The following is a 16,958-nucleotide window of genomic DNA, read 5'->3' as shown; positions in this document are numbered from 1 at the left end:
CCTTGTGTGTCATTTGTAAAAATGAAAAGTTAGGCAATAGCTCTCTATAGCAGCAGTGCGGAAGACAGGCTTATTGGGGTGCAGAGGGTTTGGCGGTGAGGAGGGGAGCACACAGTGACTGCTTTCATGCAAGACTCTTTGGATCAGGCCCTTCAGCCTCCTGTCTCCCCCTCATCTCCTGCTATACCCACATACTCCTGGCCTTGGCAGGTGTAGTTCTGCCAAAATGGCAGGTGTTCCCCCGGACAGGTGCTCCTCATCTTTCAAGTCTTCAGTTCAAGTGCTTCTTCAGAGATTTGGTTCATGTCTCTCCCCAGGCCAACTTAGACTCCATTTCCTCCACCCCGACCCGTGTCCCAACCACTACCTTATGTGTCTATGAGGAGCTTATCTCACGTCGGGCTGTGATCACGGCCGTCCATCTGCTCCTACCCGCAGGCCGCTCTGTGGGGTCAGGGCCGGGGGTGTCCGTCTTCACAGCCTCAGCCTGGCCCAGGGCTTGGCACCTGCAGTGCATGGTCCGTAGATACTCGGTGCTCGAATGAACGAAGTCCATTTCACCACTGCTGCCTCATCCTGTGGCCTCAGTGTTGCACGTATTTCCCATCTGTGGTTGGCTCCAGCTAACCTATAACACTGTCTGTCTAGACACCTCGTCAGGACCCTGTCTTCCTGCCCTTCACCTCAGGAATATGTCTTGAAGGTATGTATTCCTTCCCTTTCATTCGTACAGCCCTAAGCGGAACCCAGGACTGTCCTTCAGTCCTTCCAGTGAGTAGTGAATTCCTCCTGTGTGGCTGGCACTGCTGGGCATGGCCACCAGCAGGGAGCCCAGGAACCACGCTCCCTGCCTCTGTTGTTGCAGTCCACCCGCCACACCACTGCCAGGCTGCTTTTCACAAACTCACTAGCACTGCCCCATGTGCCGGATAAAATCTGGTTGACGGGCATATGGTGCGCAAGGGTCTAACCACTCTGCCCCCTTGCCTTCCCATTCTTTTTCTCACCATCCTCCCACACGCTGTTCTCCTGACTTACTGAACTCTTTGCTGTTCCAGAAATATGCCATACGGTTTTCCAGGCCCCTGGACATGTTCCTTTTCACTGGAATTATCACCTGCCTTGTCCACAAGTCTGTGTCGCCTTTCAAGACAGAGCCAGAATGTCTCTGCTGGAGTTCCTCTCCTCACAGGCCAAGCCAATGGTTCATTCCCTTGAGCTCCCACAGTGCGTGCACGAGTGAGTGTGTGTGTGTGTGTGTGTAAATCTATAGTATCTGAGCGAAGCTTCTGGTTCACCTTTATATCCACAGAGCCTGGCACATAATGCTTATTTTTTTTTAAGATTTGGTTTTTTTATTTTTGAGAGAAAGCATGCAGGGGGGAGAGGGAGAGAGAGTTTCAAGCAGACTGTGCACTGAGTGGAGCCCAACGCGGGGCTCAGTCTCACCCGAGATCTTGACCCGAGCCAAAACCAGGAGTCGGACACTTAACCCAGGTGCTCCATGGCACATAATGCTTCTTCTGTTTAAAGTCTAATATTCTGTGGGGCACCTGGCTGGCTCGGCTGGTAGAGCGGGCAACTCCTGATCTCTCCAGCCCCCACTCTGGGCATAGAGATTACTTAAAATCTTTGGGAAAACACAATAAAAATGAAGTCTAATGTTTTGTAGAATGTACTGCCCTGTACCCCACCCTCTGTAAAGTGCCACACAACATATGTATGACGTTATAAAGACTACTGATCGTGCTGTTTGCCATTCTCAAAAAAGGACCCCAGCCTGGGTCTTACACCCTGACAGCTGTTGGCCTAGCTGCTTCTGCTGTCTTCCGTGATTCAGCTTGGACAGGGCACATTCGTCAGCTTGGGTCACCTGATGCTGAAAAGATTTCTGAGTTTGACTCAACCGGGGGTAATGCTGGGCTGGACTGTGTTTCTTTCGTCAAGACAGTTGCTACCCAAGTCGACAAGCAAACGCCACTCGGGTTCTTGTGTGCGTGTCCCACGATGTTGACTGTTTCTTGGGCTCATCTGTAGATTACAGAGCGTTGCCATATACTTTACCTCATTTTACCCATCTTAAAGTAAATCCGTTTGGTGCTATTAAAACCTGGGAAAATGCTCAACTGGGGAGATTGATGTTTGGGGGGCATCCCTTATTCGTGAGAATGTTTTGAACTTTATAGTCATATCTGGGTTCCTGTTTTCATTTTGCCACGTCTTAGCTCTCATGTCATTTAACCTCTCTGAGCCAAGCTTTAAAATGTGGTAATACCTAGCTTGCTTGGCTGTGCTGGGAATTGAATGAGGTGACGTAGACAGCTACCTAATTCAGTGCCTAACAGGAAGTATGTATTTATTAATTTGTAATCCCCTTAAATTCTAAAGAAGAGGGGAAAAATTACTTTGGGTTCTTTCCCCTTCCAAATTTAGTTCGCCAATGTACCTATATGCCTTTCCTATAAAAGGCTCTCTAAACGTGCACTTTTATAGCTAATTTTAAGTATAATAATAATATATGTATGTGGAAAATTGTCAAATAGTCCAGAAGGCTGTACAATGAAAAGGAAAAACCTTACTCCCACCCCACGCCCAGTCACATATGGTACATTTCTGTACCTGCTTTTTCCACATAATTTTTTTTTCAGAAATATCAACATATCAGTTCATGTAGATCTATTTCATTCTTTTTAATGATTGCATTCTATTCTGATTTTGGATATTCTAAATTTATTTGACCAGTCCCTGTTAATGGATATCTAAATTGCCTAAACCAGGAAAAAACTGGCAACAAGGTGCTAATAAATGTTCTCAGTTTATAAAGTATTAAATGTCATAGAAATTAAATGTCATAGAATTAAATACATGATGATGCATGTCTATGCATTTCTGGAATTAAAAACTGTTAGTAGTGGTTGCTTTGGTGAATATTTGTTATTTTAAATGAAATTCCCTAATGCTGATATTTTTAGAAACTTTCATTGTACCCCTTTCTTAATTGTTCATAGTAGTTATTCCTAAGCTCTTACAATTTATTTAACCACCCCCACAATTTTTAAACACAGTTTCTGTCTAGTGAACTTAAAATCTGAAATAAATAAAAAAACAGGAATTATATAGTCTTATTAAAAAATCTTAAAACTTTCTACTTTGTATATCACTAATTTTGTCTGCCTGCCATTGGGCTTCATGATATTTTTAAGCAAATATCCCAAAATGTGATATGTTTAAAACACTTAACCATTGACAAAATGTTTTTATTGACATAAATTTTACTGTGGTCATTTGGAGATTTGCCACCTTCAGAATTAACTTATTTATATAATCAGAATAAATTGAAAACAAACACCATATGGTTTAGGGTTTTGCTAAAAGGCTAACGACTTTATGTGTAATTTATTGCTTTTAATTTTAAAAGTTTGTTTTTATTGAAAAAGTAGTTTTAAAAACTTAAGTTTTTTAAACTTTCACCATATATCCAGTGCTGTCCTAAGTGCTATGTGGCTGACTATGTACTTAAAAATATACAAAAGTAAAGGCACAGCATAAGGAATACAATCAATGATACTGTAGGAGCGACGTTCCAAACATACGGTAGTTACACTTGCTGGTGAAATAGCATAATGTATAAAGCTTGTCAAATCACTAAGTTGTAGGGACGCCTGGGTGGCTCAGTCGGTGAAGCGTCTGCCTTATGGCTCAAGTCATGATCCCAGGGTCCTGGGATCGAGTCCTCCAATGGGCTCCTTGCTCAGCAGGGAGCCTACTTCTTCTCCCTCTGCCTGCCACTCCCCCTGCTTGTGTGCGCGCTCTCTCTCTCTCTGACAAGTAAGTAAGATCTTTTTTAAAAAATTACTAAGTTGTATAGCTGAAACTAATGTAACACTGTGTGTCAGTTTTGCTCAAATTTATGTATATATATGCATATATGCAAATACACAAAAGTAAAAAACAGTCAGTACAGACATTAGATGGGTAAATCTGTATCTCTTCTGCCTTCTCTCTGTCCCTCCCTGAGGGATACACCATAAACACTTGGCTAATTCTAAGAAATTTTAACATCTAGTAAAAGCAATGTGCAAGATTTTCCAACGTGTTTTTACAAATGCCATTTAGAACTATATATTTTTGTCCTATGCACTTACAAGAAAGATTACATGAACAATACTAGTATTAACTGATTATTTTACCTTTTTACTATGAGTTTGCTGCTTTTTAATCTTCGAAGGATTGAAAAAGTACTTTTATATTACTTGATCATTATGGAAAACATCTTACTGTTAATATTTGCATATTCTATGTTTGCATATTTGTAAGCTTACATCATTCAGAAGTCTTTTTATATGGTTTTTAGCTATTTGTTTTTTTTTAATAATTTTTTTTTTGAAGATTTTATTTATTTATTCGACAGAGATAGAGACAGCCAGTGAGAGAGGGAACACACGCAGGGGGAGTGGGAGAGGAAGAGGCAGGCTCATAGCGGAGGAGCCTGATGTGGGGCTCGATCCCATAACGCCGGGATCACGCCCTGAGCCGAAGGCAGGCGCTTAACCGCTGTGCCACTCAGGCGCCCCTAGCTATTTGTTTTTACCTGGTTTTTAGCTAATATCCTATGAGTTGGTTTTTAAATTAAAAGAACATTTTTTTTTTTAAAGAACATCTTATGGGGAGAAAATTGCTCTGGAATGTTTGTTAATTTGAAAAAGAGGAGGAATTTGTACTATTGTAATGTAGACTGCACCGATTCATCTGATAAAGAAATGGGGAGTTTGCATATCCTGACAGCTTTTCTTGCCTCTGGTTAAATTCCCAGTTCTCTTCTTTAATCCCTTTAATACTCTTTTCCTCCTGCTCTCGCTTTGTGGTGTCTGTGGCCTTAAACAGACCTCATAAGCTAATTGGAAATAATCTGTAGAAAATCACCCAGTGTTTGCATAGAAAGCCCCAGGAAAGGCTCACACCAGCCTGTCAGCATCCCGACCTAGCTTTGCGGCACTGGATACGCTCCTGAGCATTTCTGCCTGCTGTTCGGAATCCCAGTGTATTAGCGCTCCTAGCATGATCTAGCCAAGGGCAAAAAAAATCATTTTGGTGTAGATCAAGTTAAAGATTAGAATTACAAATATGCCGTAATAGGCCTGACCAGAGCTGACGGTCATCAGTTATAAAAGGGATTGTGCAAAAAGAATGGGCACAGACTCCAAAGGCTACATTCTGTATCAGTCCATAAACAAGACGTTCTGGAAAAAGCAGAACTATAGGGACATAGAACAGATCAGTGGTTGTTAGCAGTCAGAACTGGGGAGAAGGGTTGATGACAAAAGGAGTGGGAGATACAGGCTTCTGGTTGTGAAATGAATAAGTCACTGGTATAAAAAGTACAGCATAGGGAATATAGGCAGTGGTGTTCTGATACCCATTGTATGGTGACAGGTGGTAGCTACAGTTACGGTGAGCACAGCCTACAGACTTGTTGAATCACTGTGTTGTACACGTGAACGTGATGTAACAATGTGTATCAACTATACTTCAATTTTTAACAACCAAAAAAGGAGAATTTTAGGGACTGGTCCATATCTTCTTATGGTGGTGGTTACAAAACTGCATTTTGCCAAAACTTGTAGACGTGTATGCCAAAAAAGAGTAAATTTCACTGTATGTAAATCTGAATTAAAATGAAGAAGAGAAAAGGATACAGCTTGTCATTTGTGGTGATGTGAGATTAAGAAGAAGATGAGTCTCATCCATGTTCTGATTTTTTTAATTGAAGTGTAGTTGACATACAATATTATATGATTCAACATTATATACAGTATGAAATGATCACCCTAAGTCTACTTACCATCTGTCACCACACAAAATTATTACAGTATTAGTGACTGTATTCCCTAGGCTGTACTTTACACCCCCTTATTTTATTTTATAAATGGAAGTTTGTGCCTCTTGATCCCTTCACCTAGTTCACCGTTCCCCCTGCCCACAGCCACCAGTTTGTGCTCTGTATTTCTGTCTCTCAGCTCTTTGTTCATTGGTTTTGTTTTTTAGATTAAGTGAAATTGTATGGTATTTGTCTTTCTTAGTCTGACATTTCACTTAGCCTAATACCCTTGTGACCCATCAATGTTGTCACAAGTGGTGAGATTTTATTCTTTTTTTTATGGAGGGCACCTGGGTGACTCAGTCAGTGAAGCGTCTGCCTTCGGCTCAGGTCATGATCCCAGGGTCCTGGGATTGAGTTCCGCATCAGGCTTCTTGCTCCGCAGGGAGCCTTCTTCTCCCTCTGCCTGCTGCTCCCCTTGCTTGTGTTCTCGGTCTCTCTCTCCCTCTGACATAAATAAGTAAATCTTTTTTAAAAAATTTATTTTTTTTTATGGCTGAATAATTTTCACGCACGTGTGTGTGTCTTACAATATATAATATTACATATGTATATGGTATAGATATACACACACCACCTCTCTTTATTCATTCATCCAGCAGTGGGCTTAGGTCTTAGGTTGCTTCCATGTCTTGGGTGTTTTAAATAATGCCACAGTGAACGTAGGGGTGCATATATCTTTTCTAATTAATGTTTTCATTTTCTTTGGATAAATACTCAGAAGTGGGATTGCTGGATTGTATGGTATTTCTATTTTTAATTTTTTTGAGGAACCTACACTTTTCTTCTGTAGTAGTTGCACTAATTTGCACTCCTGACCACAGTGCACGGGGATTCCCTTTTCTTCACATCCTCGCCAAACTTGTTTTTTACTGCCTTTTAGATACCAGCCATTCTGACAGGTGTGAGGTGATATTTCACTGTAGTTTAGATAAACATTTCCCTGATAATTTGTGATATAGGCCATCTCGATGTCTTTTTTGGAAAAATGTGTATTGAGGTCCTCTGCCCATTTTTTAATCAGATTGGTTTTTGGTGTTGAGTTTTATAAGTTCTTTATATATTTTGGATATTAACCCCTTATTATATACATTATTTATGAATATCTTCTCCCATTCAGTAGGTTGCCTTTTCATTTTGTTGATGGTTTCCTTTGCCGTGAAAAAGCTTTTTAGTTTGATGTCCCACTTGCTTATTTTTGCTTTTGTTTCCCTTGCCAAAGAGACAGATACAAAAAAAATACATTGTTAAGACTGATGTCCAGGCACGTGGGTGGCTCAGTTGGTGAAGCATCTGCCTTCAACTCAGGTCATGATCCCAGAGTCCCGGGATCGAGCCCTATGTCGGCAGGGAATCTGCTTCTCCCTCTGCCCCTCCCCTGCTCGTGCTCTCGATCTCTCTCAAACAGATAAGCAGAATCTTTAAAAAAAAAAAAACACAAACACAACTCATGTCTAAGAGTTTACTGTCGATGTTTTCTTTTAGGAGTTTTATGGTTTCAGATCTTACATTAAGGTATTTAATCCATTTTGAGTTTGTTTCTGTATATGGCGTAAGAAAGCAGTCCAGTGACATTCTTTTCCATGTAGCTGTCCAGGTTCCTCAGCACTGTATGTTGAAGAGACTGTCCTTTCCCCCTTTGTGTATCCTTGCCTCCTTTGTCACAGATTCATTGATCATACAACCATAGGTTTATTTCTGGGCTCTCTATTCCATTGACCTATGTGTTTTTATGCCAGTAGCATAGTCTTTTGATTACTGTAGCTTTGTAGTATAGTTTGAAATCCGGGAGCAGATACCAATTAATTATTTGTTCTTCCTTCTCAAGATTGGTTTGGCTCTTCAAGGTCTTTTGTGGTTCCATACACATTTTAGGATTATTTGTATTTTGGTAGGGATTGCATTGAATCTGTAGATTGCTTTGGATAGGATGGACATCTTGATAGTATTAATTCTCCCAATCCATGAGCATGGACTATCTTTCCATTTATTTATTTATTTGTGTCACTCAGTTTGTTTCATCAAAGTTTTATAATTTTCAGAGTGCAGATCTTTCACCTCCTTGGTTAATTTATTCTGAGGTATTTTATCACCCAGTCTCTAATTTTAAAATCTTGTTTTCAGGTTATATACACCTGTATACCTTTCCCATAAAAGAGTCTCTAAACATGCACTTTGAGATTTTAAGTACAAAAATAATATATGTAAGAGTATATGTATAGTTCAGAAGGCTATACAATGAAAAGGAAAAACTCAACTCCCACCCCACGCCTGGCCGCATTCCCCAGATATCACTACTACTAACAGTTCATTTTGTATTTCTGGTACGGTTCTGTACCTGCTTTGTCCACATAATTTATTTTCAGAAATATCAACATATCATTGTGTGTAGGTCTACTTCATCCTTTTTAATGATTGCATTCTATTCTGATTTTGGATATGCCAAATCTATTTGACCAGTCCCTGTTAGTGGATATCTAAATTGCCCATACCAGGAAAAAACTGGAAACATGCCGCTAGTAAAATTTCTTGTGCATTCAACTTTGTGCAGTCGTCTAAATAATGCTGCCTGTAAGACATGACTACTAGTACAATTATTGGGCGGAAAGGCCCACACAGATTTAATTTTGATGCAGATAATGCCACGCTGCCCCCTAGGGAGATGTGGAATCCCACTAGCAAGCGTGTAGAAGTTAAACATGCCCTTAAAAGTTCATAGTTAAAGTATAGTTTGTTACTTCAAATTTATCCTCACTTTCTCACAGTAGGTATAGTAGAAATTCAGTTATAAGATGAAAATTAGAAAATTGTGTATCAATGAAATTTGTATTCTTAGGGTTTTTGGGTTTTTTTAAGATTTATTTATTTATTTGAGAGAGAGAGAGAGAGAGGGCTAGAGAGAGGGCACAGGCAGGGGGAACAGCAGAGGGAGAGGGAGAAGCAGATTCCCCGCTGAGCAGGGAGCCTGATGTGGGGCTCGATCCCAGGACCCCGAGATCATGCCTGAGCCGAAGACAGACATTTAACTGACTGAGCCACCCAGTACCCCAGTATAATTTTTTTAAAGAAAGAATTACTTCATTTCCCCTGTGTATTTTCACATGTATTTATTGTGATAGAGTATATATAACCTAAAACTTGCCATTTTAATCATATTTAAGTGTGCAGTTCAGTGGTAACATTAAGTAAATGCACACTGTTGTGCAATTGTTACCACCGTCCATCTCCAGAACTTTTTCATCTTCTCAGACTCTGTACCAATTAAACGATAACTCCCCATGCTCCTCTCACCTCAGCCTCTAGCAACCGCTATCCTACTTTCTTTCTCTATGAACCTGACTGCTCTAGGTTACCATTTTTTTTCTATGTCAGAAATTGCTCTGGAGGAGAGAAAAACACATAGCAGAAATGCAAAGATAAACACGAACTCTCTGTGAAAAGATGTTCAGCATCACTAATCATCAGGGAAATGCAAATCAAAACCACAATGAAATAATCACCTTACACCTGTCAAAATGGCTGGTATCAAAAAGATAAGAAATACCGACTGTTGGCAAGGTTGTGGAGAAAAGGGAGCCCTCATGCGCTGATGGTGGGAATATAAATTGGTTCAGCCATTGTGGAAAACAATATGGAGGGTCCTCAAAAAATGAGAAGTAGAAATGCCAAGGAGAGTAGGAGGTACAAGGCTTGCAGTTATGGAATGAATAAGTCCCAAGGATGAAGGGTACAGGGTTAGAAATATAGGGAAAAAGAAAAGAAATACCATACAATCTAGTAATTCCACTACTGGGTATTTAACCAAAGAAAGTGAAAACACTAATTTAAAAAGATCTACACACCCGTATGTTTATTGCAGCATTATTTACCATAGCCAAGATGTGGAAGCAACCCAAATGTTTATGAATAGATGAATGGGTAAAGAAGATATGGTATATATAGATACACATATATATACACACAATGGAATATTATTCAGCCATAAAAAAGAATGAGATCATGCAACAACATGGGTGGAACTGAAGGGTATTGTACTAAGTAAAATAAGTCAGAGAAAGACAAATACCATACAATTTCACTTACATGTGGAATCTAAAAAACAAAACGAACAAAGAAACAAACTCTTAACAATAAAGAACAAAGTGGTGATTACCAGAGGGGAGGTGGGTGGAGGGGGGATGGGCAAAATAGGTGAAAGGGATTAAAAGGTACAAAATTCCAGGGGTGCCTGAATGACTCAGTTGGTGAAGCATCCAGTTTGGTCTCAAGTCATGATCTCAGGGTCATGAGATCAAGCCCCATGTTGGGCTCTGCGCTCAGCACAGACCCTGCTTGGGAATCTCTCCCTCTGTCTGTCTCCCCATACTAGTCTCTCTCTCTCTCTCTCAAATAAGTGAATAAAATCTTTAAAAAAAAAAAAAGGTACAAGCTTCTAGTTATAAAATAAATAAGTCACGGGGATGAAAAGTACAACATGGGGAATGTAGTTGATAATATCGTAGTAATAATGCTGAATGATGACATGGTATCTGTACTTACATAGCTTAATGTGTAGAATTGTTGAATCAATATGTTGTATGCCTGAAACTAATATAACATTATATGCCAACTCTATAACTTAAAAAAAAAAAAAACCCTCTCTTAGGAGAACCGCAAGTTACATCTTTTACACCTGACTCCTGCTGTTTAGATTGTGTGCTGTCGTAGTGGCGAGTGGACACTTTGTGGTATCCCAGGTTCTGTAACAGTGCCTGGAATAGGTGCTCAAGGCATGTTTGCCAAATGGGTTGATTGTATGAAAACAGTGTACTATGTGACATTACCTAAAGATGCTGAACTCTTCATACCACTAATGAGACTCAAATTTTTAAATTTGTTATTCCATAGGAGATTGACGTCCTCCAGTAATAGACACCGAGAAGACAGCTGGTTAAAATCCTTATTTGTCCGGAAAGTTGATCCAAGAAAAGATGCTCACTCTAATCTCCTAGCCAAAAAGGAAACAAGCAGTCTATACAAATTGCAGTGTGAGTGATAGGTTTGCTATCTTCATAGTTGACTTTTTCCCCTTTGTTCATAAGTTTATCGTTGAATTTTCTTTTGTTTCAGTTCACAATGTTAAACCGGAATGCCTAGAAGCATACAACAAAATTTGGTGTGTATACCAGACTATCCTTTACTTGGGGAAAATTAACTATTTGAATATTTGTTGGTTCAGCTAACACTTGATAGCAGAAGTGAGATCTTTGATCCCTCCTCTTGAAGCTGAATGTTCAGAGGCTCTTAAGTTGAGCTCTGTATGAGATTGCCAAGGGCGTTTTGATTTTAAGGACTCACACGGCTAACTCATCACATAAGCTCTCAGACGTTAGAATGTTCTAGACTCTTAAGGTTGGAAGGAACCTTATAAGGCCATCTAGTCCATCTCCTCATCCATGCATGAGTCCTTTCTGCAGACCTTCCTGACTGGTGTTTAAGCACATTCATACGTTCCGTCTCTGGATAGCCTTGCATGTTAGGAATTAGAACTCGCATCCTCATGATCTCCATTGTTTCCAGTTTTACTCCTAAGTAAAACTGCCACATGCAAATCCTGTATGTGAACGTAGGCACCATTTCTGCCCAAGTCTTCATTCACCAGGATTCAAGTCCCTTTGGCTGATTCTCCTAGGATAATGAGATCCATATGCTTTTACAGAATTTGTAAACTTTAAGACCAAAGAGAGAATTAAGTGCATTGATTCTTAATTAAGCTAACAAATTGTATTTTAATGATCAGTTGTGAGCAAACATCATTAAAAAGCATTTTTTTTACCTTTCGTATCTGCTACTTTCGTGAGAAAGCAAATGATTTTGTCACCAGAATCAGCATAATTTTCAGATGCAAAAATCTTTTGTCGTTTTATTTGGGGAGGCGATTCATGAACTGTAACATTAGCATAGAGGTTCTTAATCACCTCAGCGCAGTTCTCTTTATTAAACAATGTCCTAAAATAAAGCAGATGCTTATTTCTAAATCCTTTTTCATAAAATGAAATTTCTTGTCTATGCTAACGTTTCCCTGCATTATCTTTCCTGTCCTGTTTGTTATCACTTCATCTCCTGTCTCAGATTTTCATTTCCTGTCTATTCATATTTCCATTTGGATGTCTTCCTCTCCCTTCAAACTCAACATCTAGAAGCACCTGGCTCTTCCTACTTCCCACATGTGTCACTCACCATGGTTTCATTTAACCTTTTCTTGAGTTCTTTGCAATTGGTTGCTAAGAGCCGTGCAGTCTTCATTTGACATGCATTTTGGTTCTATTTCATTTCCTTTTCCTTCTGCCTCTCGTAGCCTGGTGAGCCCCATTTCTTAGTAACCTCCTTGCTGACTGCCTTTCTGGCCTCAAGGCTGTCCCTGTACCTTACCCCACACCCAATCCATTCCTTACAAGTTTGTCCAGCTGATCCCCTGAGTTCCGCTTTCTCCTTCATCGTGTTTTTTTTTTTTTCTTTTCTCTGAAACTTCCAGCAGCTCTCTGTTTCCGTTACCTAAAGGCTTAACTCCCGCCTGGTGTTTGGGGGCCCCCACCCAGTTCTGGGTACAGGTGCTACCTGCCATACAGCCGTCATTCATGTAAGGAAGGCCAGGGCTTCCAGGAACAGCTTCGGTGTCCCCAGCAAAGCAGTTACGACTTCATATTGGTGAAAAACCTAGGCCTCATCGTCAGGCCCCAGCCCCTTCTGGACCCCACGTGGGTCATCTGTACAGATTTTCTTCTACACTGGCTCTGATTTGGGGTTGTTTATTTCATGACAAAAAAGGAAATCCATTTCTAGTAACTTCACATAATCCATCTTTCCCCACCTCTGATTTCCATCAGTCCCCGTGTTATTTCTAACATAAGTCTTTTTTGACCAGTACAACGATCCCACCATGTGTATTTTTTGAAGGGTGGCATTTCAAAAAATACACATGGTGTGGTCATTGTACTGGGTCATAAACATGTATGGGTTTTCATTTAGTTAGACCTAAGACCATTCTGAGCTTTTCTTTGTTAGCTGCATACACACTCAGTTCCAGTGCCCCAGCCTCTGGTGGTGATCACTAACTTACTTTCACTCAGTGCCAGCAGATAGTTCGAACAGGTTCCATTTCCGACCCTTGATATCCTTTTGCATTTATTGCTGAATCTGTGTTGTACTTTTTCATCATAATTTTTCTATTCAAAAAGTGTGCAGGTTTTAGCTTTTATTTTGGGATGGCACGGTTCTGTCTCTTCCTTCTGCTTCTCTCTGTATATTAGAATCTGTACCATAGGGAGGTTTCCATGGAGCCAAGCTCTGGCACCTGTTAAATTAATATTCTGCCATGATGGTCATANGGGGGGGGGGGGGGGGGGGGGGGGGGGGCTGCAACAGGGGATCATAGGATACTTCTTAAATCCCCTCAGCGAGTTGAATTGAGTGGAACCTAATTTACACTCCATGTTGTATCTTTAATTTGAGTTCTTCGGCCATGTGGATGCCCTCGGGGACCGTTAGAGCTGGGTTGCTTCCAGACTGTGTTGGGTTCTAGCTGTCTTCTTCCTCCCTCCTTACAGCCAACTTGTTCTCTGCCCTTGCTACCCCTGTGGTCTCCCTGATCTTAAACATTACTTCCTTCTCTTATTTCTCTCATGCTCTTTTTCTGCTATTCCTGTTTCTCTCCTTCCTGTCTTGGGAACCAGCAGAACTTAGCTCTTAGAAACTTCACCATTCCTAGGTACCTCTTCCCCGCGCCCCCCCCCCCCCCCCCCCCCCCCCNCCCCCCGCCCCCACGCTGAAATAGCAAATAGTAGACCCATGTAGTTCCTGGAATCCTGGGACCTTTGGCTCTTCTTTATCCATTTTTATCACTGTACTTGAGTTGTTTACAACTGTTCTAGGTAGTTGAGGGTAACAGAAACCTAAGCCTCTGATAAGTGGGATATTAGAGCCAGTAGAATTCAGCTAAAAGGTTAATTCTGCACATAATTTTAGCATAAATATATTCTGAGGTCAGTGGTCAGAAGAGAGTAGATGGTCTTTTTCCTATTGCTGATCATGTGCTGTCTGCCCGGTGTAATCTTGTCAGTTGTTTAATGAGTGTTGCTATTTCTTCTCTTTAAGTCAAGAGGTGTTGCCAAAGATTCATGAAGATAAGCGTTACCCTTGTGCTTTGGTGGGGACTTGGAACACGTGGTATGGCGAGCAGGATCAAGCTGGTAGGAAGCAGAAGTCTCTGGAATAAACACTTGTTCCCTAAGCCTTTATTGTTGATGACTTAAATAATATTCAGTTTAATGCTTGTTTTTATAATCAGAGCTTTCCGAGTCTCAGTCTAGTTTTATGGTTAAAGTAGTTTCTACAGTAATTGATTCCAAAAACTACTTTTTGTTGTTGTTTTTAACATTTGAATCCGTTACTGAAACTTGATGGTGTGACTCGTCTGCCAGCACATGGCCCATCCACGTCTGTATTGTGATAACAGTATGTGTATGCAAACTGTTTTCAAGGTAAGAGTATCGTGAAACTCTAAATGAATGTTCTCTTTTAAAATATATTTCAGTCCACCTCTGGAGGTATGAAGGAGGCTATCCAGCCCTCACAGAGGTCATGAATAAACTCAGAGAAAATCAGGTAATGATTTGGAGAAATGTTTCCTTATTCAGACTAATGATGTAATAAATGATAGTACAGAATTAAATGGCTCTTTCTTGTCCTCATTTTTTTTAACATTAATAAACTTTTTTGTAGTAAAAGTTTTATTATTTAGGTTCTTGAAGTTGTGTTGAAACATAATTAACCAGTTGTAATACTATTAACATAACTGTTCTTACTGTAAAAATCAGTTGTACTTTGAAACTGACGAATTGGTACTTTGATCCCAGTACGTCAGCGATGGTAGACACAGTCAGCCACGCTTTACCTAACACGTATCTGCTCCGGGAACTGCCAGCCACACAGTCACTCCCTGGGGCTGACTTCCCTCTCCTCCCCACTCCCTTCGGTAACAGGTGCAGGTCAATGAAGAGAATTTTAACAGCCATATGTTATTAGGAAGGAAAACCTTTTGTGCAGATTCCCAGTCCAAATAGAAGCGGATATTATATATTCTTAATAGAATATTCTGTAGTCTCTATGTCACTTCTAGTAACATGTTGTCAGATGCTGTCGGAGGAACTTACACATGTAGGGAATTAAATTTGCTTACACTGTTACTTAAATAATTAGGATGGCCATGTAGTTTGTCATCCAAATCTGGATGCTTTCGAGAGTGAAAGCAAATGCTTCTAGTTATTATGCTGGTTCAACAAAATGTAAATGGGGGGGGCTGTTGTGGGCCACCTGGGACCCTATTTATGATAGTATTATAGGAGGAACATAAATGATACTAAAGTGGATTTATATGTAAATATTAGAGGATATCATGAGCACATTTTTTATTTTCCCTCAAAGGAATTTGTGGAATTCCGCAAGGCAAGAAGCAACATGCTTCTCTCAAGGAGGAATCAGCTGCTCCTGGAGTTCAGTTTCTGGAACGAGCCTGTCCCACGGTCAGGACCTAATATATATGAACTCAGATCTTACCAGCTCCGAGTAAGTCCTGAAATACGGGTTCACAGCCCTCTCATTCTTCTGTGAGGAGGCGTGAGCACCCCTCAGTGCCAACCACAAAAGTTGAGTCGACATTTTGTGGTGTGTGTTTGGCATAATATTTTGATTGGTTTGTTTTCTCCGCTGTCCAGTCCTCCTCTTCTTTCCTTTTTTTTAAATCATCTTCTCTCTCCCTCCTTCTCTTCCGCAAAGCTTTTTTGTTTTTTATAAGCTTACGTATAATGTTTATTATTTGACATTTTTCCATATAGCGTTGCTATTTTGAAGAGGAAAGACCTAAAATGCAGGACTAGCTCAAATATATAGCATCTGCTGTAATTGAACTAGAGCAACTAATAAATGCGAGACGCTGAATGAATTACACAGCACTGTAAGAGTCAAAGGCAAGAATACTTTGTAAGCCATTCATGATGTTTCCCCACTAAGAACTACTAGAAAGCAAGCCCCAGATAGCAACATAGCAACATGGTTAAAAGGAGTACATATCAGCAGTAAATCTTTGTAGTCTGATACTCACCATTATACTGGAAAAAATAGTGATTCAATTAAATTGAATTTTTTTTTCAAATTTCACAATAAAGTATGAATGGGTACCGACAGTTTAATCATGAGTTCAGTACATCTAGAGAATGGGCCTAACTATGGTTTGATAACCATAACCGGATGACTTACTGTCAATACTGCCTTCTTGTATGAAATAGAAGAGAATATTACTCCCACTGTGGGATAGATAGGAGCATGGTGAGTAATTGCTAATTTGTTACATTTTTTATTTGTTACACTTCACATTATTAAAAATAATTTTTAAGTTAGTTTTGTCATTTGATATTTTTTATACTACTATTTCCATATTTCTTCACAGAAGAGCTAACAAACCAAAATCCAAATCTCTTTTCAGCCAGGAACTATGATTGAGTGGGGCAATTACTGGTGAGTATATTACCAGATGGTGAGTTTATAATCTTACTATTAGATTATTTTAGGTCATAGTGTTAATTCTAGAAGTAAAATCTGGGGATAAACCCATGATTTGATACTAGACTGTTTTATTTGATGTTTTGTTACGAAAGTTTTTGAACATATGCAAAACTAGAGAGAATAATATTGTGGATCTCCCCACCTTCCATACCCATTACTTAGCCTCGATAGTTACCAACACATGGCCAATCTTGCTTAGGTCTAACTCTGCCAACCCAGATTATTTGAAGGTAAATCCTGAATAACATGTCATTTCATCCATAAATATTTTACAAATATTTTACATATATATGTGGGGTAAGGATTCTGTGGGGTTTTTTTTAATAAAACCCCAATGTTGCATTAAGTTATTTCATATTCTGGGATATTACCTTTTTTGAAATGTTGTTTTTGTCATAGAAACAGCACCACGATGACACAGATGCTTGTTGTTGTTTTCTTTATTTAAGTAGCAAAGTACCAGTTTTCCCCAAACTGGTCT

The 16,958-nt window shown here is 39.9% G+C and overlaps 1 protein-coding gene across 4 annotated transcripts in view; it reads left to right on the top strand.

The window, feature by feature from the left end:
• Positions 1-16,958, top strand: part of NIPSNAP2 (nipsnap homolog 2) — a 32,620-nt gene continuing 15,662 nt past the window's right edge. Inside the window, exons 1-7 of one of the 4 annotated variants that reach the window (XM_034670051.1) lie at positions 1-1,239; positions 10,766-10,905; positions 10,988-11,033; positions 14,012-14,106; positions 14,451-14,521; positions 15,341-15,481; positions 16,398-16,429. In XM_034670051.1, coding sequence (XP_034525942.1) covers positions 1,163-1,239; positions 10,766-10,905; positions 10,988-11,033; positions 14,012-14,106; positions 14,451-14,521; positions 15,341-15,481; positions 16,398-16,429 — 602 coding nt within the window. In that variant the 5' untranslated portion in view covers positions 1-1,162. The remainder of the gene's footprint in view (positions 1,240-10,765; positions 10,906-10,987; positions 11,034-14,011; positions 14,107-14,450; positions 14,522-15,340; positions 15,482-16,397; positions 16,430-16,958) is intronic. The other 3 variants (XM_019806492.2, XM_034670052.1, XM_019806491.2) reach the window with 3 other exon arrangements.

The sequence above is a fragment of the Ailuropoda melanoleuca genome, chromosome 10, assembly GCF_002007445.2.
Source record: "Ailuropoda melanoleuca isolate Jingjing chromosome 10, ASM200744v2, whole genome shotgun sequence".
NCBI lineage: Eukaryota > Metazoa > Chordata > Mammalia > Carnivora > Ursidae > Ailuropoda > Ailuropoda melanoleuca.
The sequence above is the reverse complement of the archived record's forward strand: the minus strand, read 5'-3'. Positions and strand labels throughout refer to the sequence as shown.